We start from the raw sequence: 27337 nt of genomic DNA, 5'->3' as shown, positions 1-27337 counted from the left end.
AAACACTAAAAATATAAAGCCTAAAACAACAGATTCAGTTCTAAACTGCAGCACATTTTTATTTTATCAAGATATTAAACAGTATTAAAAAGTTCAGATTTGCCAAAAAAAAAAAAAAGTTCAGATTTCTTCACGGCCATATCTTCTCCCAGGTTTTTCAAAGATTCAATAGTAGAAACAGCCAAATGCTGCTACCACACAGAATAAACTGTCCTAAAAAATAAGACACAAGAGAGGGGAAAATCCAAGAATTTAGTACCAATGAGAGAATGAGGACAGCACAGGCGACTAAAATTACCACCACTGCAGATCCTGGTCAGTTTCCAGTTAGGAAGGGTTCTTCCAAAGCCTGAGGTAGTGGCACACGCCTGTAAATCCCAACAGACAGGAGGCTGAGGCAGGAGGATAACAGTTCAAGGTCAAGACTTTTTCCTTCCTCAAGAAATAAAGGGTTTCCAAGTTTCCAAAATACAGCTATAAAGTTGCTTTCCTGTGGGTAGCTACACAATTGCTGGCTAACAGGAAGCCAGAAGCCAAGCCTGGTGGCACATACCTATACAGTAATCCCAGGACTCCAGTGAGGCTGAAGCAGAATTGCAAATTGCACTCCCAGTCTGGAGAACTCTGCAATTTATGAGACCCTGATTCAAAATAAGAAAGGAATGGGCTGGGGATTTAGCTCAGTGGCATAAGTGCCAGCCTGGCAAGCATGAGGTCAGGAGTTTGAACCCTGGTACAAAAAAAAAAAAAAAGAAAGAAAGGGCTGGGGACTGGGGATATAGCTCAGTGCAAAGATGTTGGGTTCAATCCCCAGTACAAAAAAAAAAAAAAAAAAACACAACCACTGGGTAAAAAGTTAGGGACACTCAAGAAGGCTGAGGCAGAAAACTCACTGCGAGTTCAAGGCTAGCCTTGGATACATAAGTAAGTTCAAGGCCAGTCTGAACTACATGGCGAGATCTGTCTCAAAAAAAAAAAAGCCAGGCGTGGTGGCACATGCCTGTAATCCCAGCACTTGGGAGGCTGAGGCAGGAAAATCGTTGCAAGTTTGAGACCAGCCTAGGCTACAAAGTGAGCTCAAGGTGAGCCCAAACTGTATAGTGAGACCCTGTCTCAAAAACTACAAAAAAAAAAAAAAAATTTTTCTGAATGAATGTGAGCTAATAAATTTTGGGTAATACATATTTATCAATTATTCCCATTTTTCCTGATTTCTAGGAAATAATCTATGAAGTGCTTTGAGGTTCTAAATAGTAAATGCCTTACTCCACTTAGGAAGCTTTGGTAATAAGAGTAATGGCACTTTGTCATAAATGCTGAATAAACGCAATGGTTTCTGAGTGTTTCTTCTGCTTTGGTAAAGCTCATTGGTCCATCTTTAGCTCGGAATGTTACACTGCTTTCCAGAGCCCAGGTAAGCTTGTTCCAACACTGCAGGTCCTCCTCACAGGGACCAGTCTTGCCTGGGCAGCCCCTGGTGCTACCAGGTGAGAAGCGATGGGAACTCAATGCACCTGCTGATTCACCAAAGGCCAAGTTCCTGGGTCAGCCCAGCTCCTGTGTTCTACAACAGACTACCTGTGCTGAAGAACCTGCTTTGGTTTCACTGTTTGGTTTCACTTCATGGACTGACACTTTTGTAAAAACCTGGCAATCAGTAGTCATTTAGAGAACCTTTTTTTTTTTTTCTTTTTTCTTTTTTTATCGGTACCGGGAATCGAACTCACGACTGCCTGCTTGCAAGGCAGGCGCTTATGCCGCTGAGCTAAATCCCCAGCCCCTAGAGAACCTTTTTTTTGAAACAGGGTTTTATTGTGTTGTTCAGGCTAGACTTGAACTCACTATGTAGCCCAGGCTGGCCTCAAACAGTGATCCTCCTGCCTCAGCCTCTTGCATGCTGTGATTACAGGAGTGTGCCACCACACCTAGCCTATCTGGGGAACTTTTTAAAAATTCACATTCTCTGATCCAGCCTCTGGCTTATTTGATGAAGCACCTGGCATCTATTTTAAATAAGCTCCCCATGTTTTCATAGGCAGCCACAGCCAGTCTGGGAAAATTTACCTCTTGATACAATACCAGAAAAACTCAATAACTCACCTAATTATACAATTAGAAAGTGGCAGAGCCAGAAATGAAGCCCCTCTCCTAATCTGCTCAACTGAGCTGCTCTTCAAATGTACTCTGACTCTCCTAACTCATAAGTAGCAGTGATTAGAGGATGGGACTGTTTCTGGAATCAAGTACAAGACAACAGCCTATAATTAAAACATATAAACACTTGTGTAAATAACTCACTAACATTCAAACAAATTTTTTTTTGTTTTGAGTCTGGGTCTCACTATGTAGCCCAGGCTGACCTCGAACTCCCAGTGATCCTCCTGTCTCAGCCTCCCAAGTGCTGGGATTACACCCCACTGTGCAGTTTTAAAATAATTTTAACGATAATATGTCAAGTAACTAATAGGCTCTGCCAAAATTCAAAGCTGTAAGGAGTTGTGTCACCTGTGCACTCAATCTCCATACTATAAAGAGAATGCCAGGTTTCTGCTTTAGTAACACAGGAAGGAACAGTAAAACCACAGCATCAAGGGTCAGGGATTCAGCTCAGTGGCATAAGTGCCTACCTGGCAAGCACTGGGTCATGAGTTCAATTCCTGGTACCAAAAAAAAAAAGCCAACCACAGCATTGAGAAGAAGTCTAAGACAAATGTCTGGAACTGCAGTGTCCTTGCATCTTGATAAACACTGAATACCTTGATTCGAGATGCCCGCGTGTCCCTGGTCAGGAAAGGTTTCCAGGCAGACTTACGTTCATGAAAACATCGTGAGTGTAGTTGTCAGTGTCCGCATCCCAGAAGCATCTAGCGGCCATGCTAGAGAGGCACAGAAAGGACAACAGTCAGTGATACTACATGGATCTGAACTGCACGTATCTGCCAGAGCAAAGATTTGCCTTCATGCACTCCATAGATGATGCTTCCGAAATCTTCACAGGCCAGGCTGGCACAGAAGTCACAAGCCAGAGATGACCAGCCTGGGCTTGGGCAGTGTCAGACCCTGAGTGACCGCCTGAGGAGCAGGAGTCCACATCTTGAAGCCTGCTCCTCTGAGCAGAGCTCTACTATAGATAAGTTCAGCTAAGATACCAAGCATGATCCAAAAACACAGTGAATATTTTTATAAACATCTAAAGAATGTATTACAGTAAAAGACACATCACCATGGATCTCCTTCAGAAAACACCCTCTCACTTGGGACACACTCATCCCATTCTCTTGCCACTCTCTAAAGTCTGCTTTCCTGAGTGGGTTTTTGTTTGTTTGTTTTTGTCTGTTTCCTTTTTATTAGTACCAGGGATCGAACTCACGACTGCCTGCTTGCAAGGCAGGCGCTTATGCCGCTGAGCTAAATCCCCAGCCCCCCGAGTGGGTTTTGTTTTTGTTTTTGTTTTTTTCTTGAGACAGGGTCTCACTGTGCAGACTGGCAGTCATTCGACTTTGGGAAAAAGCCAAAACTCACATGGCGCCGGACTTGGTGAACAAGGTGGGTAAGGACACACTATTATTTTTACGAGCCCGCCTTTCCAGTGAATCTCACTCAACAGGCAGTGTTCACTGTAGTTTTGTGCATCTCGTAAAGACACTCAGGAAAGAGTCCAGAACTGCTTCAGAAAGTAGCAAGAACAACAGAATAAACACGCTTGAAGTAAGGGGAAATAGTTTGAGGGGACTAGCAGCAATGTATACTTTACCATAATAAAGTTTTGAAACTTAACTATTCAGTGTGTATCATCCTCACGCCTTGTAAATATGTGTGACTTTTAATGGGCTCGCTTCCCGCATCATAGTAGAAGAAAAATGTGCATAGGACCCAAGCATTATACAGTCCAGTTCGGTCATTTTGTAGAGCCAAAAGGGACAAATTGCACTAGAATTCAGCCTTTGAACTGAATGCAGAAGTGGCCTATTAGGACACTGTCTGTCTGTGTTCTTTTTTTTTCCAATAACAGAGGCTCATTATGTTAGAACTCACAGGAATCCTCCTGCCCCAGCCTCCCAAGTGCTGGGATTGTAAGTGTGTGCCACCACGTCCAGCTACTATGTTCTTTCTACATTCTCAAATTGGCTAATACTACTCTCCCCACATTTTGGATAAGAAAAAATATATATTAGTCAAAAATAAAAGCCAATTAGGGGCTGGGGTTTTAGCTCAGCGGCATAAGCACCTGCCTTGCAAGCAGGCAGTCGTGAGTTCGATCCCCGGTACTGAAAAAAAGGAAAAAGACAAAAATAAATAAATAAATAAAAATAAATAAAAGCCAATCAAAAACTGAATACAAAGCCCAATTATGTTGGATTGATAAATGAAATTATAGCATCTCAAAAGTAACTACAGGTGTTTTACATTCTTCCTATGCACATCTACAATTCATCACTAACATTTTCTGAGTGCTTCCTCTGTGCTGGTCACTGGTCTAAATGCTCTCTTGTATGAATTCACTGGGTCACATGAGGTGTGCTCTGTCGTCATGCCCATTTAGTAAGCATGGAAATGGAGCGTCAGTGTCAAAGGTCGTACGAGACAAAACTGGCTTTGAACCCAGACAGTTCAGAACCCATGACATATATACACCATCTCTTTGCTTCTTTCTTTCATTAAGAGACAGGATGTTGCTTTGTTGCCAGGTTAGCCCTAAACTCCTACGCTCAAGCAGTCCTCCTGCTTCAGCCTCCAAAGTAGCAGGGAGTACACAGACATGTGCCACCAAACCCAGCTCACATATCCCTAATTCAAAAAAGTTTCATCTGTTTCCAAACTGCAGTGTTAACAATGTGAAGTGAAATAATCTATTTAATCAGCCAATTGAAAAAGTGCCTTAAAGCCTGTGGGTGTAGCTCAGGGATCAGGCCTATTCAAACTCTACCACTCACCCTGCCCTGCAGCAGTTCCCAGGTGTCCAGGCAGATGTGCTGCCTGCCTCAATTCCCAGCTCAATTAGGTGAAAAAGTAAACACACTGTGGAAGAATAAGAGAGTGCACACTTTGTGCTCATTTATGATTTATTAGGATTAAAAGATTGTAAGGACCATCAAGTCTAAGCCTCCAGCTAATGCAATATTAAGACTACAAAAGTTTAGAGAATTTAGAGAGGGAAAAAAAAAAAGCCAAAAAAGACTTTATGAAAGAAGACAGCAGGAACCAACTAAGTAGGACTAAGCAAGGGCATAAATCTAAATCTAAAGGCCAGGGGTTTAGTTCAGCGGCATAAGCACCTGCTTGGCAAGCACAAGGTCATGAGTTCGATCTCCAGTAGCAAAAAAACAAAAAGAGGTACTTAAAAATTTTATTTAAATAACAGTATTGCAAAAAAAATGCATAAAACACAATCTTTGCCTTCAAACTGTGACCTAAGGCCAGCTATGGTGGCACATGCCTGGAATCCCAGCACTAGGCAGGCAGAAGCAGGAAGATTGCTTCGAGTTCAAGTCCAACCTGGGCTACAAAGTGAGTTCAAGCCCAACCTGAACTACATAGTGAAACCCAGTCTCAAAAAGGCAAAAAAGAGGCCAGGGATTTAGTTCAGCAGCACAAGTGCCTACCTGGCAAGCACAAGGTTGTGAATTCGATCCTCGGTACCAAAAAAAATAAAAAAGACAAAAAAAATCCTGTGATCTAACACACTATTTTCCAATAAAAGGAGCCAACTCCTTGAGGAAACAGCCAGGTCCAGGTCCAGGTCCAGATGTAGGGCTGGAGACGCATGAGATCAGCCTGTACCATGCGGTGCACACCAAAGCTGCCTGAGTGTGCGCCTGTAAGTACCTACATGCCTGCACACACCCACATGCACACACATACGTGAGAGGCAGGTCACAGGATCTGGGAGACGCCTTTCAGGATGGATCATAGCAGGCTGATGCTCCCACTGAGATCAACTAAAAATTGGTAAAACATTAGAGAGCTTACTAAAGCAGACCAGCGAGAGGAGCCCAAATGCCAGGACAAGGAGAACAAACAGAGAGCGCTGAGTGGACGCTCCGCAACAGAATGCCGCCAGTCACGGGCAGCTCTGGGCACAGGGCACAAGGCTGAGTCTTGGCTTTGCCCCACAGTGGTCCTGATTACAGAAGGAAAGGGAAACCTGCTGGCACCTGGCACCATCACAGGCAGGGGACACAACAGAATATGCTGAATTCTGAGACTGTGCGAGCACAGACCTAAAAAGCTAAGCAAAATCATCCCCAAATCCAAGTCTACGTCCCTGTCCCCAAAGCCTACGAATGTGGCAAAGCGGAGCTGCAGACCTCTGAGTGAGCTGAAGACTCTCAGATGAGGGCACTCGGGAGCAGCTATCCAGAAGGCCAAACACAATCCCGAGTCCTCACCCGAGCACAAGGGCAGCTGGGGGAAGCTTGCCTTGCACGCGAGAGGCGCCCTGTTCTGCCCGACCCTGCCAAAAGAAAGTACTAGAACAAAGTGTTTCTTTACAGGAAACACAGGCAATAGAAGCTACAGCCAACAATACCACAGGGACGCAATCAGCAGATGCCAGAATACAGGAAACTACAGGGCCAGCCACCCAATTTCCTTACCAGATAAATGGCAAGGCAGAGACGGAGGAATGAGGGAACAAAACTACAGATCAGGAATAGATAAGCAGCTAGAAAACAAAATTACCTGAAATCAGGGCCAAAATACCAAAGGAGTTTTAAGAAACAGAAGCCAAGGCCAAGAGCTAAGAAAGGGCAATTAGATTTGCTAACAGGTCTCAATTTTAAAGACATTAATTTAGGAGAGTAATAAAAACCAAAAGGTGGGCACCAAGGACTGTGAGAGGACATGCAGCATGTCATTCCATAATGCACAGAAACATCCAAACTGGGGGCTGGGGGTTTAGCTCAGTGGTATAAGCGCCTGCCTTGCAAGCCCATGGTCTTGAGTTCAATCCCTGGTACAGGGAAAAAAAAAAAAAAGAAACGTCCAAACCGGCAAACCGGGCTGAGGCAGGAGGAATGAGGCAAGTTCAAGGTCAGCCTGGGCTACACGGCAAGACGCTGTCTCAAAACCAAACACACACACACACACACACACACAACAAATAAGAAAGGAAGCATACCCACACAGGCCCTACGCACCTATCGGCCTGCCAAACGTATGAAGATGCAGCCACCTCTTCATACCCCATGGGCTTACCCCCGCCCACGGGCGTACCATCAGGACCACACTGCCCAGTTCACAGCTGCATTTTGTTCAGCTGTTCTTCCCGTTCACTCTTGCAAGACAATGACACTAAGTTGTCAAAACAACAAATATCTTACAGAAAACAGATGAATAACAACAAAAGGAGCAGACAGCTACTCACAAAACCCCTTCTCCTCTTTGCTCTCCGATCACCACTTGTACCACCATTTTATATCGGTCAAATCCTATTTCTAGAAAAGAAAACAAGAAAGTTTTCTGTAAGTGAATATGTGGCAAAATTACTTTTTTAAAATTTTATTTTATTTATTTTTTGTCTTTTTGAGACAAGGTCTCATTATGCATTTCAGGCTGGCCTTGAATTCAATTTGTAACCCAGGCTGGCCTCAAATTCATGGTGATGCTCCTGCCTCAGCCTCCTGACGATTGGGATTACAGGTATGTGTCACCATGTCTAACCTAAAAGTTTTTGTTTGTTTGTTTGTTTGTTTGTTTGTTTTTTGTCTTTTTCCTTTTTATCGGTACTGGGGATCGAACTCACGACTGCATGCTTGCAAGACAGGCGCTTATGCCGCTGAGCTAAATCCCCAGGCCCATGTTTTTAATTGATTACATTAAAAGCTACATCTGCCGTGAATCCTCCTCAAAATACTCTTCAAACACACTTATCCCTTCATTCTTGCCACTTTCTGCAGCAGTTCTAGAGTCCTCTTTCATGAAGGTCTTTAGTTACACTGTCATGGCTGCTATCAATTCAACATTTCATGGGCATTTTCACTCTGAGAAAGAGCCAGAAGTCACATGGCCCCAGATCCAGTGAATAAGGTGATGATGAGAGGATTCAGCATACTGATTTACCAAGCCCTCACCTTCCCGCTGGAAGGCACTCACCCGCTGTATTCACTGTATTTTTTTTTTTATCACATCTGGTAAAAATACTCAGAAAAGAGCACTTCTAGAACTGCTTAAGAAAATAGTAAATATGTTGAGATAGGTGTGTTTGAAGTGGGGTGGAGAATTTTCTGGAGGACTCATGACAATGTGTCTTTTACTATAATAAATTTTCTTAAGCATTTGCCATACATTTTGATCACACCAGTCCACAGGTATTTCATGCCTGTGATGGCAAGCTTGGGAATGAGAGAGATTTGAACACAGAGCCTAATGTAAACTTAACCACCTTAAAGAACTTAGTTAACCTTTTCATTACCTATGTCCCAGGCTTATTGCAAGGCCCAGGGAAGATGAGGTGTGATAAACATCTAGAATGCTCTCTCAAAGCCCAGCTCCCTTCTTTCCCTACTGTGCATTAAATACAACATAGGCCCTGTGGAGTCTGATACAGTTGTGTTCCAATAAAACTTCATGTAAGAAGGCTGAAGCAAAAGGATTGCCATAAGTTCAAGACCAGCCTGGGCTACATAGTGAGTTCAGGGCCAACCTGAATTACATAGTAAGAACTTGTCTCAAAAAAACAAAACAAACAGGCATGGTAGTACACACTTATAATCCCAGCACTTGGGAGGCTGAGGCAGGAGGACTGCTGCAAGTTCAAGACCAGCCTGTGCTACAAAGTTAGCTCAAGATCAACCTGAATTGCATAGCAAGACTCTGTCTCAAAAAGACCAAAAACCCAAACAAAACAAATGGACCAAAAAAAAAAAAAGTTTATGTAGAGTTTGGCAGCTACAGAGGCAAGAGTAAGAGAAGCAGTTGAGGATTTGGCTGGAGACGTGGATGATCACAGCCTTGCGGGGGCACTGAATGCCAGGCTAAGAAAATGCCAGTGTAGCCTGGTAGAAGAAACAACCCAGGGGCCAGGGATGCAGCTCAGTGGCACAGCACCTGCCTGGAAAACACAAGGTCCTGAGTTCGATTCCCGTCCAAAAAAAGAAAAAGGAAACAACCCAGCAAGATGGGAAAGAAGATTCTCTCTGCATGTGATTTATTTATTTATGTATTTTTAAATACTTTCTTGAGACAGGGTCTCACTAGGTAGCCCAGGATGGCCTTGAACTCACTATGTAGTTCAGGCTGACCTGGAATTTGCAGTGATCCTCCTGCTTCAGCCTCTCAGAGTGCTGGGGTTACAGGCATGCACTGCCCCACCCAGTTTGCATACACAATTTCTTGGACAGTGTCTTCCTACAAGGGTCTATTTCGCATCTTGATTCCTTCGCACCATCTAAAAAATAAAAACCTGTAGAAGTCACCAAGTAACCAGAGAAGACAGATATTTAAGTTTGCCTTTAACTGCAACCACAGTTTGTAACATTTATTTTGAAATTTGTTTTGTTTTGTTTTGTTTTGGTGGTACCAGGATTAAACTCACGGCCTCAGGTCTGCCAAGAAGGCACTTAGGCTACTGAGCTAAATTCCCAGCTTGAGGCACTTACAGACCGGAAACCTACTGGGGTAGAGCTGCATTTAAAGGGACAATCACCTTTTAACTTATCTTTGATGTTTTCTGATAAGTGCTTGGTGAGCTGCGGTGTTTCCTCTGCAGAGTACTCGGCATTGGCCAGTTCCTCTTTCAGCACGGCATGGATGCAGTCTTTCACCACAGAGGGGCGGAACCTAGTGGGAACAGTCCAGAAACACCTCAGCCCTAAGTGGAAACCCCCACTCACCTTCACACCTCGACTCCCCCAGGTTTGGTCATCAGTGCTGTTTAGTCCTTCTTATCCTTACTTTTCCTCGTAAAGGTAGTAACACCAGCGCAGGCGTGATGGCGCAGACCTGCAAACCTAGCTCTTGTGAGCCCAGGCAGAAGAAAAATCATAAATTCAAGTCTCTCCTGGGCAACTTTGTAAGACCCTGTCTCAAAACTTAAAAAATAAAAAGAGCCCCCCCCCCCAAATAAAAAAATTAAGAAACAAGTCATATCCAAAGTTGTGTGTGCAGCCTGGGCCTCCCCTAAACTCCGGCAGAAACGCACAGCTGACGCACTGCACCGTGAGCTTCACGCTCATCTTTCTCCACACAGACCCCCCCAGGGCTCCCCCCATTGCCATGGATGGCAACTGTGCTCCTACTGCACTCAGCCAAAAGCCTTGGATCAGTCTTGTCAGTGAGGAAATCTTATCTGTTCTACCTTCAAAATTATCTCAGATTCAATCACTCTTCCCCCATCTCCTGCCTTGGGCTAGTAGCCCCACAGCATCTAACAGGTCCTTTGTCTTCTTGTGCCTCCCTCTCTCAGGTCCCCAGCAGCCCCAGACTCAGCCTGGCTGTTTCAGCCCTAGGATTTCCGGGAGACTCGCCTGTTTCAAATATCCCAGCCAGCCATGATGGTGCACGCCTGTGGTGCCAGCACGTAGGAGGCTGAGGCAGGAAGGTTGCTGCAAGTCTGAGGGAAGCCTGGACCACATAGTGAGTTCAAGGCCAGCCTGGACCACATAGTGAGGCCCTGTCCCAAATACACAACATTAACAACAACAACAACAAAAAGCCTCCAGATTTTTCCCACTGCATCCAAATAAGGGCTGGGGTCCTCACGGTAACATAAAGGGTCCCACGAAATCTCCTGCAGCTGCCTGGCTGGCACACCTTCCACTGCCTCATCCTAGGCCACCACTGCTGGACCCCTGCAATCTGTGCTTGCTGTCACCATGCAGACACAGCTGGCTCCCTGCATCACAGGCAAGTCCCCTTTCCAGGCACAGCTGGAGACTTCCCACCGCCTCCTGCCTCCTCCCTCCCTGCTCCTGTCTGTGCTCCCCTAGAGCCTCACCGTGACTTTCTCTTGTGGGACGTCCCTCATCCCTACTAGGCACAAGCTCTATCAGATCAGGGCGTTTCATCAGTTTTGTTCAGTTTTACCTCCATACTCACATCACGCACAATACACACTTCTGAAGATTATTAAATAAAGAAAGAAAAGGACCCCCCACCACCACCACCATTTCATCACCCTACCAATATTGTTAGCAGGTTGGTTGAATTTATCACACATTACAACATTTAGTTCCTTCTTTCATGGCTGTCAGTTGATTTGTCCACCATCTGTCAGATTAAAAGACTATTTTTGTTTTTGTTTTTTGAGACAGGATCTTGCTATGTAGTCCAGGCTGGTCTGAGCTTATTATGTACTCCGGGCTGGTCTCAAACTTGCGATGATCCTCCTGCTTCAGCCTCCTGAGACTACAGATGTGTGCTTCCACAACCAGCTCCTGTAATTTTATGTGTGAGTTGTATAAAGGAGACCTCAACATATTATTGAGAATTTAAAAAGCTTAAAGTGGCCAGGCATAGTGGCACACACCTGTAATCCCAGCACTTTGGGAGGCTGAGGCAGGTAGATCACAGCAAGTTCGAGTCCAGGAGTGGGTACTGAGTCCAGGCCAACCTGAACTACATAGGGAAATGCTGTCTCAGAAATCTATCAGGGCTGGGGATTTAACTCAGCGGCTCCAGCACTTGCCTGGTAAGTGTGAGGTCATGAGTTTGATCCCCGTGCCCCCTTCCAAAATCAATCAATCTAATCACATACAGGAGTATTCCTACATATATGCCCATGTGTTGTCAATCTTGTTCCACAGTGGAGAAGGCCTGGTGCCACCCTCTACATTGTTAGAACCTTTTACCAAGATAGCCAAACTTTTCCCTGAAGTACTGGGGAGTGAACCCTGTGGTGCTCTACCACTGAGCTACAGCCCCAGCCCTTTTTATTTTTATTTTTTTGAACCACAGTCTAGCTATGCAGTTCAGGCAGGCCTTGAACTCACTTTGTATCCCAGCCTGGCCTCATGTCTGTCTTCCTGCCTCAGCCTCCCAAGGCATGCGCCACCAAGCCCCGGCCTTTTTATTTTTTGAGACAGGTCTCATTAAATTGCCTAGGCTGGGCTCAAACTTGCAGTCCTCCTGCCTCAGCCTCCTGGAGTGCAGAGATTACGGACGTGCACAACCAGGTTCAGAGCCAGGAGTAGGTGCATTCTGGCACAGCTGCGTATACGTTAGTCCTGGAAACAAGACTGAACAGCGTCCCGTACCCGCTGCTGATTTTCTGCCGCTCTCCATTCTATCCTTCTTTCCCATAAGCACTTGGTTTCTCGGGGTCAACGACTCCCCCAGGGCACGCTGTGGGTGGCCTAAGGCAGCACGGTAGTTTCGGGCCTTTGCTGCCCCCTGGCGCCAGAGCAGAGTCGCAGCGTCCAAAGTCCAGCGGCCCTCCCCCTGCCCTCCGGCCCCGCCCCGCCGCGCCAGCAGCGCGCTCCTTTCTGGCGCTCAGCCTCCCAGAAGAGTTACGCATACAGAATCCCACACTCCCGAAGTCCCCGCGCCACATCCCGTCTGCTACCCGCCTTTGCTGGAAAATAGGCCTCAGAATATAGGTGTTCTCGGGCTCCTCTGAGTTCTTCTCGGTCTCAAGCAACCCGTCCACGCCGGCGAACGATGGGCCTGCAGTGAAGGATGTGCTGGCCGAGGCGGCCATGGCCAGGCCTCCTGGACCCGGGGCAGCCGAGGCCAGCAGCTAGGAGACCGTCGCCAGGGCGACAGGGCCACCCTTAGCCGTCACGTGACGCGCCATACGCGCTTCCCAGCGTCTGGCCCATGGCTGCGCATGCGCACGCTGAGTGACGGAGCTGAGGGAGGTTGGGGCACTGCTTGCCAGGGGTGGGTGTGTACTGGCACCCCAAAACGTGGATCACTGCGAAAGGCGAGCTCCTCAAAACATTACACTGTGTTCTCACCCACGTTATTCACCAGATCTGGCATCCTACGACTTCTGGCTCTGCTCCAAAGTCAAAATACCCATCAAAGGACGTTCTGAATCGACTCAGGACATCAAGGCAGCTAAGAGGACAGCACATCTGAAGACCCTCATTAAAGAGGACTTGCGGAGCTGCCTCGGGAACTGGCAAGACTGATGGGCTGACTGTTGGAAACAAAGGGTGTGTCTGGAAGGGGCTCATGGTAGTGTGATGGGTAATAATGGGTCATAATTGTTTTAATGTAAACTTTCACCATATTTTTCGATCACAGTGTGTATCTCTGTCCCGTTTACGAAGCTTTTGAAGGTTTCCAGTGGGTTTAAGCACAGAAACAGTCGTGCAGGGACCCTGAGGCACACAGAAGCAAGAGAACTTCACCAAAGGTACCAAGCTAAGTGAGCTAAGGGTGCACCAGGCAGACTGCTGGTTCTAATCAATGGGTCTTTAAACCAGCCTGGACCAAATCTAGCCTTCTTCCTGTTTTGTTTCTTTTGTTGTTTTGACTTGTGAACCAAGAACAGATTTTTAAAATTTTTTATTTATTTATTTTTTGTGAGACAGGGTCTCATGTTGAACTCACTATGTGGCCCAGATTGGCTTAGAACTCGGCCATCCGTCTGCCTCAGCTTCCTGTTTCCAGAGTGCTAAGATTACAGGCAAGCTCCACCGTGCCCTGCAAAAACAAAATTTGTTTTTTAACGATCAAAAAATCAAAGGAAGAGGTCTGGGGATTTAGCTCAGCGGCATAAGCACCTGCCTGGCAAGCTCGTGGTTATGAGTTCAATCCCTGGTTAAAAAAAAAAAAAAAAAAATCAAAGGAAGAATGGATACTTTGTGACTCATGAAAATTATAGCAATCTAAATCTTTAATTGTAAAGCTTCATTAGAACACAACTATGCTAATTTTACAGCTTGCCTATGGCTGCATATGTCCTGTATAGGCATAAGTGAGTGGTTGTCACAAATCCCAGATGGCCCACAAAGCCTGAAGTACTCTCTGGCTCCTGGAAAAAGTGTGCAGAGCACTGCTGTAACCCGCAGTTCGGCAGCCAACCAGCCTGCTGTGTCTGACCCCACCCCCTGCTCCAGCTCAGAAGTCAGGAAAGAGCCGCCTTAGGCATTGTTCCCTGCTTAAAAGCACCAGTCCTTCTTCCTGGTTTAGAAGGTTGGTAGTCTTTCTCTTGTGAAAACCAAGGATATGGTAGGCAGGATATGCTGGAACACACGTGTACTCCCAGCCTTGGCAAACTGAAGCGGGAGGATTCCATTCCTGGCTAGGAATTCAAGGCAAGTCTGGACTACATAGCCAGACCCAGTCTCAAAAACCAAACAAAAAAACATTCTCCAATACCCACCCAGGCTACCTTGATTTACCTCAACGTATTAGTTGTATCAAGTTCCAAAGCTTGCTTTTATAAGATACAAAAAGGATAGTTTTACAATTTTTAACTTTACAACTTTAAACTTTTACAACTTCCAGCAGAGAGCAGCTAATTCTTACTATTCTAGGTTGTGATTTACAAAGCACCTTCTTGACATTATTGCTTTAATTGGTTGCCCTGATTCCAGTAAACTTCCCAACCCTGTTTTCCCAAGTGGCTGTAAATGGTTTCATCTAAAGATCTAAAGATGTCTCCCCAAAGCCTCACAGGCTCATGAGGGGGACACTTTTGGGAGGTGATTGGAACATGGGGCACTGTATTCATTAGGGATTGGTCCACAGCTGAGTGTATGACTAAAAGTGATGCAGGGAGGTGGAGCCTGGTGGCCAGAGGCAGCCAGTGTGGCATGGCACAGAAGGGTGTATCTTGCTCCGCTTCTGCTCCCTCTCTGGTCTCCTCACCCTATCTACCATGGGCTGCTTCTCTTCTCTAGTCCCCTCTGCCATCCCTCCCTGCTTGAGCCAGCTGACTATGACTAAAACTGCCACAAACCATAAGCCAAAATAAACCTCTCCTCCTTTTAACGTGTGGCCCTTGGGTGTTGTGTCTTAACAGAGTGGAAAGGAACTAAAACAGTGCTTTCCTTTATCACAGTGCTGTTTGCCCCACCTCTGGCATTCAATCTCCTGTTTGTAAGCCCACTGTGACATAACTGGTTTGGTGAGTCTCCCCCTGGCCTGCACACTGAGGTCTATGCAGAGGCTGGAGGAGTGGTGGACACCCTGCACCCGCTCTGGGCTCCTCTACCACTTCTGTAGCTGCTAGAGGCTGGCAGCACCCAGGACATCTCTGGCACAAGTCTTGCATCTGCAGACAAGCCTGACTCCACCTGCATGAAGATGCAATGTGTCTTACAGATAGGTGCTATTTTCTCCTTGCTGCTTAAGAAACATTGTAAGAAATCATACCTCAGCCCAGTGTGGTAGTGCATACCTGCAGTCCCAGCACTAACGATGCTGAGGCAGGAGGATTGCTGCAAGTTCAAAGCCAGTTCAGACTACATTGTGAGATCGTGTCAAAAAAAAAAAATCCTATCTCTAGGAAGCATTTCCCTCACCTCTTACAATCTCAGCTCTTTCTCTCATCCGATCCACGCAGTCTATCAAAAACTACAGAGGATTTGGTGCATAAACTGACTTAATGAGCATTTTATTATGCCATCTTTGCTGAGCTAAAGATACACAAATGAATAACACTAAGGCCTTGCCAGGCAAGAATAAATAGATTGCACGGGAGTGTCCGACTATTACTATATAAGGTGTCATTCACTATAACGCTCAAGATTGTAAAGGCCCTGAATTACTTCCCATGGACATGGGAAGGTCCCTGTCCATGAAACACAGCTGAGCGGTTTAAGTAAAAAGTGCGATCTTTAATAGTTCTTACAAATTTGAAACAATCTCCAACACACAGACGGCTGCAGAAAGCCTTTTCCCCACGCTGTGGGATAGCACTGCACACAATTCAGCCCTACACCCTCAGTGCAAACAAGGGCGCCTCCTACTTAACAGGACTGAGGGCTGGAAGTTAACACTGTCCCGCTGCTTCGTGAGCACAAGCCGCATGTCACGTCGCATTATTCTTCCAACTTCACATGTGACAAGGTGTCCAAGCAAAACGTGCTTCATCCTCCAGGGGACATGGTGTCCATGAGAAATGTCCTTAGTCCTGCAGACAGGACACACTGCTCTGAAGACGGCCTCACCTCTGCGTGGGACTAGGAACCAGAAACAACCTCCTCAGTCCCAAACGCACACTTGAGGATAGAAGGCTCTCCTTCAGAAAAGGCTTACCCAACCCCAGCCTGCTGAGGGGAGCAACACCAGCCCCGGACTCGCCTCCTCCCTTCTCCAAGGCCCTTTCCTTCCCTTGTCCCCCAGTCAGGGCCCAAAATCAAATTTTGGAGAGAGACGGTTGGGCGCCAACACCATGTGACTGCATTGAGACCTCAAGGCTCTGAGGACCATCATCGACTGGGTGCACCCCAGGTTCTAGGTGCAGAGAGGCTGGGGCGTCCAGAGGGGAGGAGCCACCCTGCATGTGCAGTGGGGCAGGAGGGTATGCTGCCCAGCTGAGGCTGAGGGAGGAGGCGCTGGCCTGCGAAGCTCTCCTGCAGTGACAGCCAGAGTTCCTGAAGCACAGAGGCGAGGAGGGGCCTGCCGTCCACTAGGAACTGTCTTGGTGCAAGGACTGACCTCGCTCGCCTCGAGGCCTGCTCAGCCAGGAAAGGAGGCCTGATCCTGGATGGGTGTGAGCCCCCATGGGTGTGAGTACACGCACCATGTGCGTGTGCTCAGCCAGGTACATGGAGGCAGGTGTGGTGGCGTACACTTGCAATCTCATCACTCAGGAGACTGAGGCAGGAGGACTGACTCGAGGTAGAGGCCAGCCTGGGCTGCATAATGAGACCCTGTCTCAACGAAAACAAGAAAAAAGTAGATGTAAATTAGCATGCACCCACGCGCGTGTGTGTGTGTGTGTGTGTGTGTGTGTGTGTGTACAAGCCCATGTCTGGCACATGCCAAGCATGTACTCTGTCACCGAGCCACACCCCCGGCTCCTGAATTACCCTTCCCCTCTGCATTTATTGTGTGGCACCGTCAGTCCCTGTCTCCTAAAGAAGTTTCTACAGGTCAGCCCCATCCTGCTGTGACCCTGCAGCGAAATCAGCCAACTGGGAGCTGTGCTCCTTAAGGCTGCACATGGGACAGGATGCAGCATCTGGACCAGGGGACTCCCTCCCACTGTCCCCTCTGTCCCTGACCTCATACTGCAGTCCCCCAGACCACAGCCCCAGGGATGGAGGGCCAGCCTCTGTGGAGCTCTGATTATCAATGTGGCTTTTCTAGCCACTGGGGTGAGGGTATCAGCCCATGGAGTTTGGGGACACAATATAGTCCATAGCAGCTGGTGAACTTGAATTGAGAACATAGGGGGTCAGTTACTGACTGTCCCTTAACTGTGTGCTTTTGGTTCACAACCCCTTCTCCTCTTGAAGCTTCATATAGCCACTTTTTTTTTTTGACAGAGTCTCCCTATGTAGTTCAGGCCAGCCTTGAACTCACTATAGAGCCCAGGCTGACCTCAAACTCACTGAGGTCCTCCTGCCTCAGCCTCCTGAGAATTACAGGCATGCATCACCATACCCGCTTGCTGTGTACAAAGGGATGCTCATCTGTCTTTCTTAGATGCTGCAGTAAGAAAGGCTTCAACGAGGCCTGGAGGAACCTGGGCACCTAGGCACCTTACCTGTCACTCCTCACAGAGGCTGCAGAAGAGGCCGAAGAGGCTATTGATGGAATGGATGGCCACCAGGAGAAGCTGGAGTGCACTGACACACAGGAGAACCGAGAAGAAGGACACGTGCCAGACAACGGCCTTAGAGGGCTCCAGGCAGACAGAGCTCCAGAGTGAATGGTCATACAGATAATTTCTGTTCCCAAAATAAGGTCAGAGTAGGGAGTAAACAAGGCACTTTGGAAGCTGAGGCAGGAGGATCTGCCTCACTCTCTGTGTCTCTAAAAAGACCACAAATCCAAGTCCCCAGTGCTTACATGTGCCGCAGGTCTTTGAATGGGTAACCGTATTTCCATGCCTTTGTCTGATTGAAGGATGAGATGTCAAACATGCACAGTGGGCCATCTCTCAGGGCCACTCCGGAAGTGATGAAACAGATCAGGGATCCAAGGAAAGCCAAGCCGCTGGCCAGCAGAGCAGTGAGGATCTGCAGAGAGAGGGTGATAGGAAACATCCAAGTCCCTGTCCCCTGGCTGGCCCTTCCCTTCCTGAGATGCTGTCATCTCCAGGGAGAGCAAAGAAGGGGGTGAGGGAAAGACAGAGGCCCAAGAAAGAGACAGGGGCAGTTGGGCCTGCACCTTCCTGACTCAGCAGACTCTCCGGCCTGGCAGGTTGGCACCAGACATCCCAGCACCTGGACTGCGTCACTCAGCTCTGGGGAAAGAGGGGCAGAGTGGCTTTCCATGCCGGAATCTGACTCCTCTAAGGACTGGCTGGCCAGCCTTGATGCCTCTTGTTCTCAAGTCAAGCTTAAAAGGGAGGAAGGGGAGAGTGCAAGAGCCAGTTCTTGGCAAGGCCGGACAGCCCATTCCACCTGGGGAGATGCCCTGCTGTCTCCTCCTTGGACCTTTACCTCCCCACCTGCAGGTCACAGTGCATTTCTTCCTCCCAAAAGAATGCACTTTTTAAATAGGTGAATAAAACCTACAGAGTTTTCACAGTCATTTTCCCACTGATGTCAAGCTGGGGGTCAGAGAAAGGTTCTTAGGGGATGAGTCTTAGGGCCCAGCACTTGTCTAGCAAGTGCAAGGTCCTAAATTTGATTCTGGTACCAAAAACAAAAAAATTAAGAAAAAAAAAAAAAAGAAAAAGGAAAGAAAAAAAGAAAAGTGCTTAGTGAATTTTGGCCCCAAATTAAAATATTCAAGGTTGCCCACCAGGGTGGTGCACGTCTGTAGTCCCAGAACCTGGGAGGCTGAAACAGGAGGCGCTCAGTGAGTGCAAGGCCAGCCTGGGCTGCTTAGTGAAACCCTATCGACTCAACACCTCCCAAACAGTGGAAAATAATGTGTAGATACATGCATATATATCCACATAGAATCTCTATACATTGTCCCTCTCTATATTTTTTCTTTTTTATGCAATGCTGGGTATTTTTTCTTTTTTATGCAATGCTGGGACCTTGGACATATTGGACAAGTGCTGTAGCCACAGCCCCAGGCATTTAAGAAAATATTAATTGGGGCTGGGGATTTAGCTCAGCGGCATAAGCACCTGCCTTGCAAGCAGGCAGTCGTGAGTTTGCTCCCCAGTACCGATAAAAAGGAAAAAGACAACAGAACAAAACAAAACAAACAAACAAAAAAATATATATATATTAACTAAAATAGCCAGGAAACTTCCTACCAGTGACTATTACCATGTCCATGGCTCCCGTCTGCACTGTTCAGTGTACTAAGAACAATGCTCCTACCATTTTGGTGGCCCTCATGCCCTTCCTCCGGTGAGGTGACCACCCCCACGCAAGAGATGAGGATGGGTCTGGAGAGCCGGGTGGGTTGCCACCCAGTGGCACTCAGGGGCACATTTAGGACTTGACTTTGAGTCTCAGAAGTATAACAGGCCTGTTCGCTTAGAGGGAGCCAAAGCCAGGACAGTGCATGGTGGCTTACACTGCAGCATGGTGCACTCTTCCCGAAGCAGCAGCCTCTCCAGCCCATCATGGAGATGAGGGTGGCAGCCATGAGCACCTGCAGAGAGTGTCAGGGAGAGACTGGGTCATTCAGCTGTTGAGTTAGAGTGATTTGCTGACTGCCTAGCAAGAATCTTTTATTGGGCTCTGTCTGTATCTTTCTCTTTCTCTCTCTCTCTCTCTCTCTCTCTCTCTCTCTCTCTCTCTCTCTCTCTCTCTCTCAGACAGAGTCTGGCTATGCAGTTCAGGCTAATTGAACTCATCTTGTAGACTAGGCTGACTTCCAGGTCACAGAGATCCTCCCTCTACAGTAGCCTCCCAAGTACTGGGATTACAGGTGTAATCTCAGCTCTGTTCCGTTGGCTTTGACTCCCATGACGCTGTTTCAAGTGACCTGAACTGTGGATGTCAGGTTTACCCCAGCCTCCCTGATTCCAAGACGACCTCCCTGTTTGCCAAGTCTTGCAAATCCTAGGAGTGGGTGTTCAGCCCCCACGGCAGGATGGTTGCAACCGTCAAAGCGCAGCTTCCCCGCAGTCCCCAGCTCCACCCTGGGGGCGCTGTGAATTCCCACCCGAGCCCGGATCTCACCATCAGACCCGCTCCCCAGAACCCGGAGCCCAGCAGGGCGTGCCGGCCGATGAGGCCCCGCAGCAGGTAGGTGACGTCCCAGTTGGGGAAGAGGAGCGCCGCGTTGGCACCAGCAGCAAACAGCGCCGCAGCCCCCAGGCTCAGCCCCAGGACGCGGGAGCAGGTCCGCGAGCAGCCCAGCAGGCGGGGAGAGACCAGCATCCTGCAGGCGAGGGGGTGGAGGGAGCAGAGGCAGCGCGGCAGCAACCTGGAGAGCGCAGCAAGGGCAAAGCGGCCTCTGAAATGTCGATGACACTCAGAACCCTGTCCTCCACCATCCTCCACCAGTGGGCATCGCGGTACACGCCTGCAAGTTCAGCCATCGGTAGGCTGAGGCAGGAGGATCGCCACATGTTCGAGGCCAGCCTGAGCTGTGTAGCGAGGTCCTGTCTCTAAACACAAAAACAGATGCCTGGGATTCAGCTCAGCAGCATAAGTGCCTGCCTGGCAAATTCGAGGTCTTGAGTTTGATCCCCAATACCAAAAACAATAAATAAACGAACAAGTAAATAAATCTTCCCCAAGGAGTAGGATTTAATGGCTCCATTTTCTGTCGAACCTGCTCACACATACATTTCACATATCATAGTTTTTTTTTCTGCCTCTATTACAGCCAGTGATTATTCCTGTTTGATGAAGATTAAACAAGTTTTTAAAGGTCTCATCACAACACCCGCTCTGAGCATATCTACCCAGCATTGTGGAGGAGGTCCTGTCCAGAGCAATAGGAAAATCAAAAGAGGCAAATGCCGAACAGACAGGCAGAGGACGACACGGCACTGCCATTACTCCAGTTCACTCGAGCATCTACGCCGGAAATCCCCAGCAGGCTAGCAACAAGTGCCATCAGGTCCAAAGCCAAGCACATGCCATCCCAGCTAGTCTGGAAGCTGAGGCAGGAGGCTCGCTCGGCAACTTAGTGAGACCCTGTCTCAAAATAAAGGCGTATAAAGGAAAGGGCTAGGGTGTAGTTCCGTGTGAAGACCATAGGTCCAGTCATCAGCAGTGTATGTGGGATATATATCTATATATGTATATATATATATATATATGCAAGAACTATAAAGTATTGCCAAAGAAAAGTAAGAAAGACCTAAAAAAAAATTAGGATATACAATGTCTGTGGGTCAGAAGATTCAGTATCAGTAACGTCAATTTTCCCTAAATTGATGTAAAGACTAAAACAATTTCAGTCAAAATCCTACCAAAGTTTTGTTACAGAAATGAAAGCTAAATCTAAATTTACATAGAATGCAAAAGACCCACGTTAGGTAAAAGGTTCTTGCCCTAATATAAATCACTGTACAGTTATGGTGGGGGTCTAATGCGGCAGAAAGCCAAAGCGGGAAGCCTACCACTTCCTGCTTCATCTTCAGCCCTAATTGCAACTCCCTTCCTGTTGTTTGCACACACAGAGAATTCCAGTGGAGCGGGGGCTGGGGATTTAGCTCAGCGGCATAAGCGCCTGCCTTGCAAGCAGGCAGTGGTGAGTTCGATCCCCGGTACCGATAAAAAGGAAAAAGACAAAAAAAAAAAAAGAAAAAAAAAAAAGAGAATTCCAGTCGGTTCCTCACACATCATCAATATCTGCCCCGTGTGCCACTTCAATCAGAGGTCACATAACCCTCTGCCTCCATGGGTTGTGTGCTCCTTTCCACGTCCTCAACTCAGTAAGTCTCTTCATTTTGTACTTTTACTTCTCTATTGCACCAGAAAACTCTTAACATTAGCCAAAACAGTTTTGAAAAAGAAGACCAAATTTGGTGAATTTATGTCTTGTAATTTCAAGACATTATAAAGCTACAATAATTACAACAGTGATATCATTGTCTGAAGAAAAACGTAAGATTTCTGGAACAGAGGAGAGGGCCCCCAAATAGACCTACACACCGAATGTGAGATTGTCTTAAAGGCTGACAGTTCAGTAGGATACAGATAGTCTCTTCAACAAATGGTGCTATTTGGGTGTGGTGGTGCACACCGTAATCCAGCCCTCCAGAGGCTGAGGCAGGAGGAGCCCTGTGATTTCGAGGCCAGCCTGGGATACAGTGTGAGTTCAAGACCAGCTGGAACACTGCCTCAAAATGACCAAACAAGCAAACAGCAACAACAACCAAAAAAAAAAAAAAAAAAAATGGTGCTAGAACAAAACATACACAAAATTTAAAGCTTGACCTTGACTAATGCATTCATACCATATTCTGAAATTAACTTAAAATGGATAATGGAGATACATTTAACAGAAAATTCTAAAACAGCCTTGGGTTAGACAAAGTTTTCTCAGACAAATCATAAAAATACAGCATATTAAAAAATGACACCTCACCAGGGCAAGGTGCCGCGACCTGTAATCCCAGTACTCTGTGGGGCTGAAGCAGGAGGGTGGCAAATTTGAGCTCAGCAATTTAGACAATTTAGCAAGACCCTGTCTCAAAATTAAAAATCAAAAAGGCCATGGGTTCAATCCCTATTACTGAAAAGAAAAAAAAAAGGGAAAATGCAGAATGTGCACTTCAAAAGATACTTTTAAGAAAATGAAAAGGTAAACACAGACCTGGAGAAATGTTCCCAGCACATATTTTGTGATGCATATTTAAACAGGAACGTGGAGGCTGGGCATGGTGGTGCACATCTGTAATCCCAGCACTCCGGAGTCTAAGGCAAGAGGATCACTGTAAATTTGAGGCCAACCTTGTCTCGAAGAACAAAAACAAAACAAAAAGCCATGAATATAGGCACATCTGACAAGAATCTACACCTAAATTATATAAAGAACTCTTAAAACATGCTACTGGACCGGGAATATAGCTCAGCGGCACAGCATCTGCCTGGCAAGCACAAGGTCCTGAGTTTGATTCCTGGTACAAAAACAAACAGACAAACCATGCTCCTAAGGATTATGGTGTAGTTCAGGGGCAGAGGACTTGCCCAGCATGAGTCCCTGGGATCCATCTCCAGCACCGCAAAACATCACAATTTAAATAAAAAAGGAGAAAGAATTTAATTTCAAATGCAGAAAATTTTTTTTCTTTTTTTCAGAAAATATTTTAACAGACACCTCATTTCATTTCACAGAAGAAGATATACAGATGATAGCTAGAGTGTGGGAAGATATTTAACATCATCAACATAAAGAAATACAGCTAAACAATAGAAACACTAAAGTCTGCACTGGGAGGCCTAGGCAGGAAGGTCAGTAGAGCCCAGGAATTCAAAACCAGTCTGGGCAACATAATGAGCCCCTCTTTCTCCTTGAAATACAGAAAGGGAGCTGGGTGTGGTGGTGCAAATCTGGATTCCCAGAATTCCTAGCACTTGGAGGCTGAGGCAGGAGAATCACGAGTTTGAGGCCAGCCTAATCTTCAAAATGAGTTCGAGGCCTTCCTAAACTGCCTAATGAGAGCCTGTGTCGAAAGAAAGAAAGAAAGAAAGAAACAAACAAACAAACATGCCTGTAATCCCAGCACTTGGGAGGCTGAGGCAGGAGGATAGTTGCGAGTTCGAGACCAGCAGCCTGGGCTACAAAGTGAGCTCAAGACCAGCCTGAACTACATGACACAAGACCCTGTCTCAAAAAAGACAAAAAAAAAAAAAAAGAAAAAAGAAAAAAGAAAAAAGAAAAAGAAAAGAAAAAAAGGAGAGAAGTGGGGGCTGGGGATTTAGCTCAGCGGCATAAGGGCCTGCCTTGCAAGCAGGCAGTAGTGAGTTCGATCCCTGGTACTGATAAAAAGGAAAAAGACAAAAAAGAAAGGAGAGAAGTATACCTCTACTAGAAATGCTAGCATTTTAAAAAGTTGGACTATATGGATGTTGGTGAGGATGTAGGGCAGTTGAATTCTCACACTTTGCTGGTGATAATGCAAATGATAGCAGGTGATTTGAAAAGCAGCTTGGCAGTTTCTTGCAAGGATAAACTTCTCTTACCAAACAAAGTAATTCTATGTCCATATGTTTACCCTGGAGAAATGAAAACACGTATCTACACAAATACCAGCACTTGAATGTCCGTAGTAGCTTTGTTCATAATGATTACAAATTAGAAATATGCAAAACCCCAGGATCCCTCAAGACATGAACGGATAATATGTGCTCATATGGAAGAATAATATCCAGCAATGAAAAGAAAGCTCTGATCCATGCTACATGTATGAAACTTGAAAACATGCTAAGTGCTGGAAGTGGTGGAGCACACCTATGATCCCACCACTTGGGAGGCTGAGGCAGGAGGATTGCAGTGAGTTTGAGGCCAGCCTGAACTATATAGTGATACTCTGTCTAAAAAAAAGTAACAATAAAAAGAAATAAAATGGCTAAAATGACAAATGACATGTTAGACATTTTACTATGATAAAAAGTGAATTTAATAAGCTGAATGTGATGACACACACATATAGTTCCAACACTCAGGGGGCTGAGACTGGAGGGTAGCTGTGAGTTTGAGGACAGCCTGGGCTGCATACTGAGTTTAAGGGCAGCCTGAACTACAGAGTGAGACCCTGACTCTAAAAAACAGAAAATAGGGGCTGGAGGTTTAGCTCAGCGGCATAAGCACCTGCCTTGCAAGCAGGCGGTCATGAGTTCGATCCCTGGTACCGATAAAAATGAAAAAAGACAAAAAAAAAAACAAAAAAAACCCAGAAAATAGGCCAGGGATTTAGCTCAGTGGAAGCATGAGGTCATGAGTTTGATCCCCAGCACCTAAAAAAATAAAAAATAAAAAGCAAAAAATAGAGACAGAAAAGGATAAGTGAATAGATTAACTGAATCCTATGCATGCAATTGAGCACTATAACAAGTTGATAGAAGTGGATAAACTACAGACACACAGGATAACACAGATCCCTCTCAGAAGCATTATGTCAAGTTACAGAAGCCAGAAACTAATGACTGCTCCTGTGGGAGTCTGCATAAATTCTGGCAAGGGCAGCGCCGGTGACAAAAAGCAGATCAGCTGGGCTCACAGGAGCATAAGGACAGCTTCTAAGGTGACAGAAATGTTCTCAGGGTCGGTGCCTGTGTTGACAAATTCATCAAACTTTCCACTTACAATGTGTGCATTTCACTGCATATTAATTACATACAATGAAATTGAGTAAACATTGAGATGTTATATCTAGATGAATTAGAAAATGTTTCCTCTTTGCTTTATTATTTTATTTAGTTAGTTTATTTATTTAGTTATTTATTTTGTCTTTTTGAGACATGGTCTTGCCATGCGGTTAAGGCTGGCGTTGGGCTTACTTTGTAGCCCAGGCTGGTCTCTAAATTGCAGCAATCCTCCTGCCTCAGCCTCCCGAAAGTGCTGGGATTACAGGAGTGCACCACCACACCAGGCCTTTTTAAATTTTTTGGTACCAGAAATTGAACCCAGGACCTTGCTGTTGCCAGGCAGGCACTTGTGCCGCTTCTTTTCTTTTAGTCTGTTCTCCTCTTCTACCTTCCTTGATATGTAGAAAACATTTTTGCTTTTGTCCCGGGGATTAAAGCAAGGGGTGCTGAAGCACTGAGCTACCTCACCAACCTTTTTATTTTTTGAGGTGGAATTTCACTCGTGGCCCAGGCTAGTCCTGAACTTGTGATCCTCATGCCACAGCCTCTTCAGTAGCTGAGATTACAGGCATGTGCTGCTTTGCCCAGCTTTCAAACACTATGAATTAAAATAAGAACTGGCACTGTTTGTATGTATGGGCACAGTCTTATGTGTATCTAGAAAAAGTCTGAGCCGTGACAGTCCCAGGAAGCAGCACCGTCAGGCCACTTTGGGTTGTTATAAAAAGACACGGGAGTTTACAAAGGAGAGATTATTTGGTCTACGGGGGCTGGTGGCTGTGGGGTGGGTGACTCCGGCCCTTGGCTGAATCACAGCATAGCAGAAAAACACAGGGGCGGGAGCACTCAGAAGGGAGCCTGTGATGGGACCAGAAGTCAGACTGCAGCCAGGCTTGCTTGCACGCATGCGTGCATGTGTGCACGTGTATTACAGCGCTGGGCATGGAACCCAAGGCCTCCTGCATGCACGCTAAGCAGAGGCTCGGCCGCTGAGCTGCAGCCCAGCCTGGCCCAGAGATTGGAACCCCTCCCAGCCCCCACGGATCCCCACCTCTTCTAGAAGCCACCACCTCACAGTGTCCCAAAGACAAGCTTCCTGGACATGTAAACAAACCACACCGGCCATTTCCACTTCAAACTTAATTCTAAGCTGCTTCTCTCTCTCTCTCTCTCTCTCTCTCTCTCTCTTTCCCTCCCTCCTTCCCTGTGTCTCTGTCTTCTTTTGTGGTCGTGGGGAAGGAACTCAGGGCTTTTGCACCAAGACACTTCCCCACTACTTCTTAAATTTTTTAAATTTATTTTTTTATTTCTTATCGGTACTAGGGATCGAACTCACGACCACACACTTGCAAGGCAGACGCTTATGTCGCTGAGTTAAATCCCCAGCCCCTTAAATTTTTTTAAATTTTGAGACAGAATCTAAGTTGCCTTGGTTGCTAACCTTGAACTTGAGATGCTTCGGCCTCAGCCTTCCAGAGTGCTGAGATGACAGCTGTGTGCCTGCACACCCAGTGAAAGTTTGTGCTCTTAACTTCTGGGTGCCCCTGTTCCCTGGCCATCACCTCACAAGACCCTTCAGTCTCTGCTTACCTGCACCTGTGGGCCACAGTCAGGAAAGGAAGAACCCGGGGCCAGCCAGCAGGTTTCCTCCACAATTCGTGGGGAGGGTGGGGAAGTTGTGGATATATAGAGACCACCCAGGCCCCCACGCCAGTGTGTGCCCGCCCCTGCCTCTATGGAAGGCGCTTCCTGGCCTCCTCGCCACCCTGGCTCATTTTCATGTGACTCCAGGAAGGACAGAAGCCCAGCCTGATGAGGGCGACTATCATGAGTCATCGGGTGCTTGAGAAGCCTCACCCAGCGTCTGCCCCAGGCAGAATACTTGCAGTGACAGCTGCCACCCTCCTGTCTTACCCCGTCATAGAATCCAGGGTTGCTGTCAGATACCACATGTGCTCTGTCACCTTCCTTTTTGCCTTGGGTGCTGGGCTTTGAAATCAGGCCTCCCACAGGGTAGGCAAGCGCTCTACTCCTGAGCTCCAGCTCTAACCCTTTGAAAATTTTATTTTCGGACAGTTTTGCTGAATTCT

General features: G+C 46.7%; 2 protein-coding genes and 1 long non-coding RNA gene across 5 annotated transcripts; 1 reads left to right on the top strand and 2 right to left on the bottom strand.

Moving 5' to 3' along the window:
- Positions 1–33: 33 nt before the first annotated feature.
- On the bottom strand, positions 34–12754 carry Dynlt2b (dynein light chain Tctex-type 2B). Of its 2 annotated transcripts, XM_023560277.2 has the most exons (5): positions 12507–12742; positions 9647–9780; positions 7367–7436; positions 2813–2876; positions 34–213 (listed from the first exon to the last, which is right to left on the bottom strand). In XM_023560277.2, exons 1-5 carry the CDS (start codon positions 12635–12637, stop codon positions 166–168), a joined length of 447 nt encoding a protein of 148 aa, XP_023416045.2. In that variant the 5' UTR covers positions 12638–12742; the 3' UTR covers positions 34–165. The 2 variants fall into 2 exon arrangements, with proteins under 2 accessions (XP_023416045.2, XP_063080402.1); XM_063224332.1 differs by lacking the exons at positions 34–213; positions 2813–2876 and having other exon boundaries at positions 7383–9388; positions 12507–12754.
- A 99-nt stretch (positions 12755–12853) lies between these two features.
- On the top strand, positions 12854–14883 carry LOC134470355 (uncharacterized). Its single transcript, XR_010039197.1, has 2 exons — positions 12854–13097; positions 13189–14883. It is a non-coding gene; the product is annotated as an uncharacterized LOC134470355 (long non-coding RNA).
- An 827-nt stretch (positions 14884–15710) lies between these two features.
- Positions 15711–27337, bottom strand: Tm4sf19 (transmembrane 4 L six family member 19). Of its 2 annotated transcripts, XM_003477109.3 has the most exons (6): positions 26838–27337; positions 20160–20406; positions 19549–19626; positions 17914–18083; positions 17609–17792; positions 15711–16769 (listed from the first exon to the last, which is right to left on the bottom strand). In XM_003477109.3, the coding sequence occupies exons 2-5, from the start codon at positions 20358–20360 to the stop codon at positions 17612–17614; spliced, it is 630 nt and encodes a 209-aa protein (XP_003477157.1). In that variant the 5' UTR covers positions 20361–20406; positions 26838–27337; the 3' UTR covers positions 15711–16769; positions 17609–17611. The 2 variants fall into 2 exon arrangements, with proteins under 2 accessions (XP_003477157.1, XP_023416165.1); XM_023560397.2 differs by lacking the exon at positions 26838–27337 and having other exon boundaries at positions 20160–21288.

The sequence above is a fragment of the Cavia porcellus genome, unplaced genomic scaffold, assembly GCF_034190915.1.
Source record: "Cavia porcellus strain 051 isolate PalLab524CR breed Dunkin Hartley unplaced genomic scaffold, mCavPor4.1 scaffold_14, whole genome shotgun sequence".
Lineage (NCBI taxonomy): Eukaryota > Metazoa > Chordata > Mammalia > Rodentia > Caviidae > Cavia > Cavia porcellus.
Note: the sequence above shows the minus strand (reverse complement) of the source record. Positions and strands in the feature narration are given on the sequence as shown.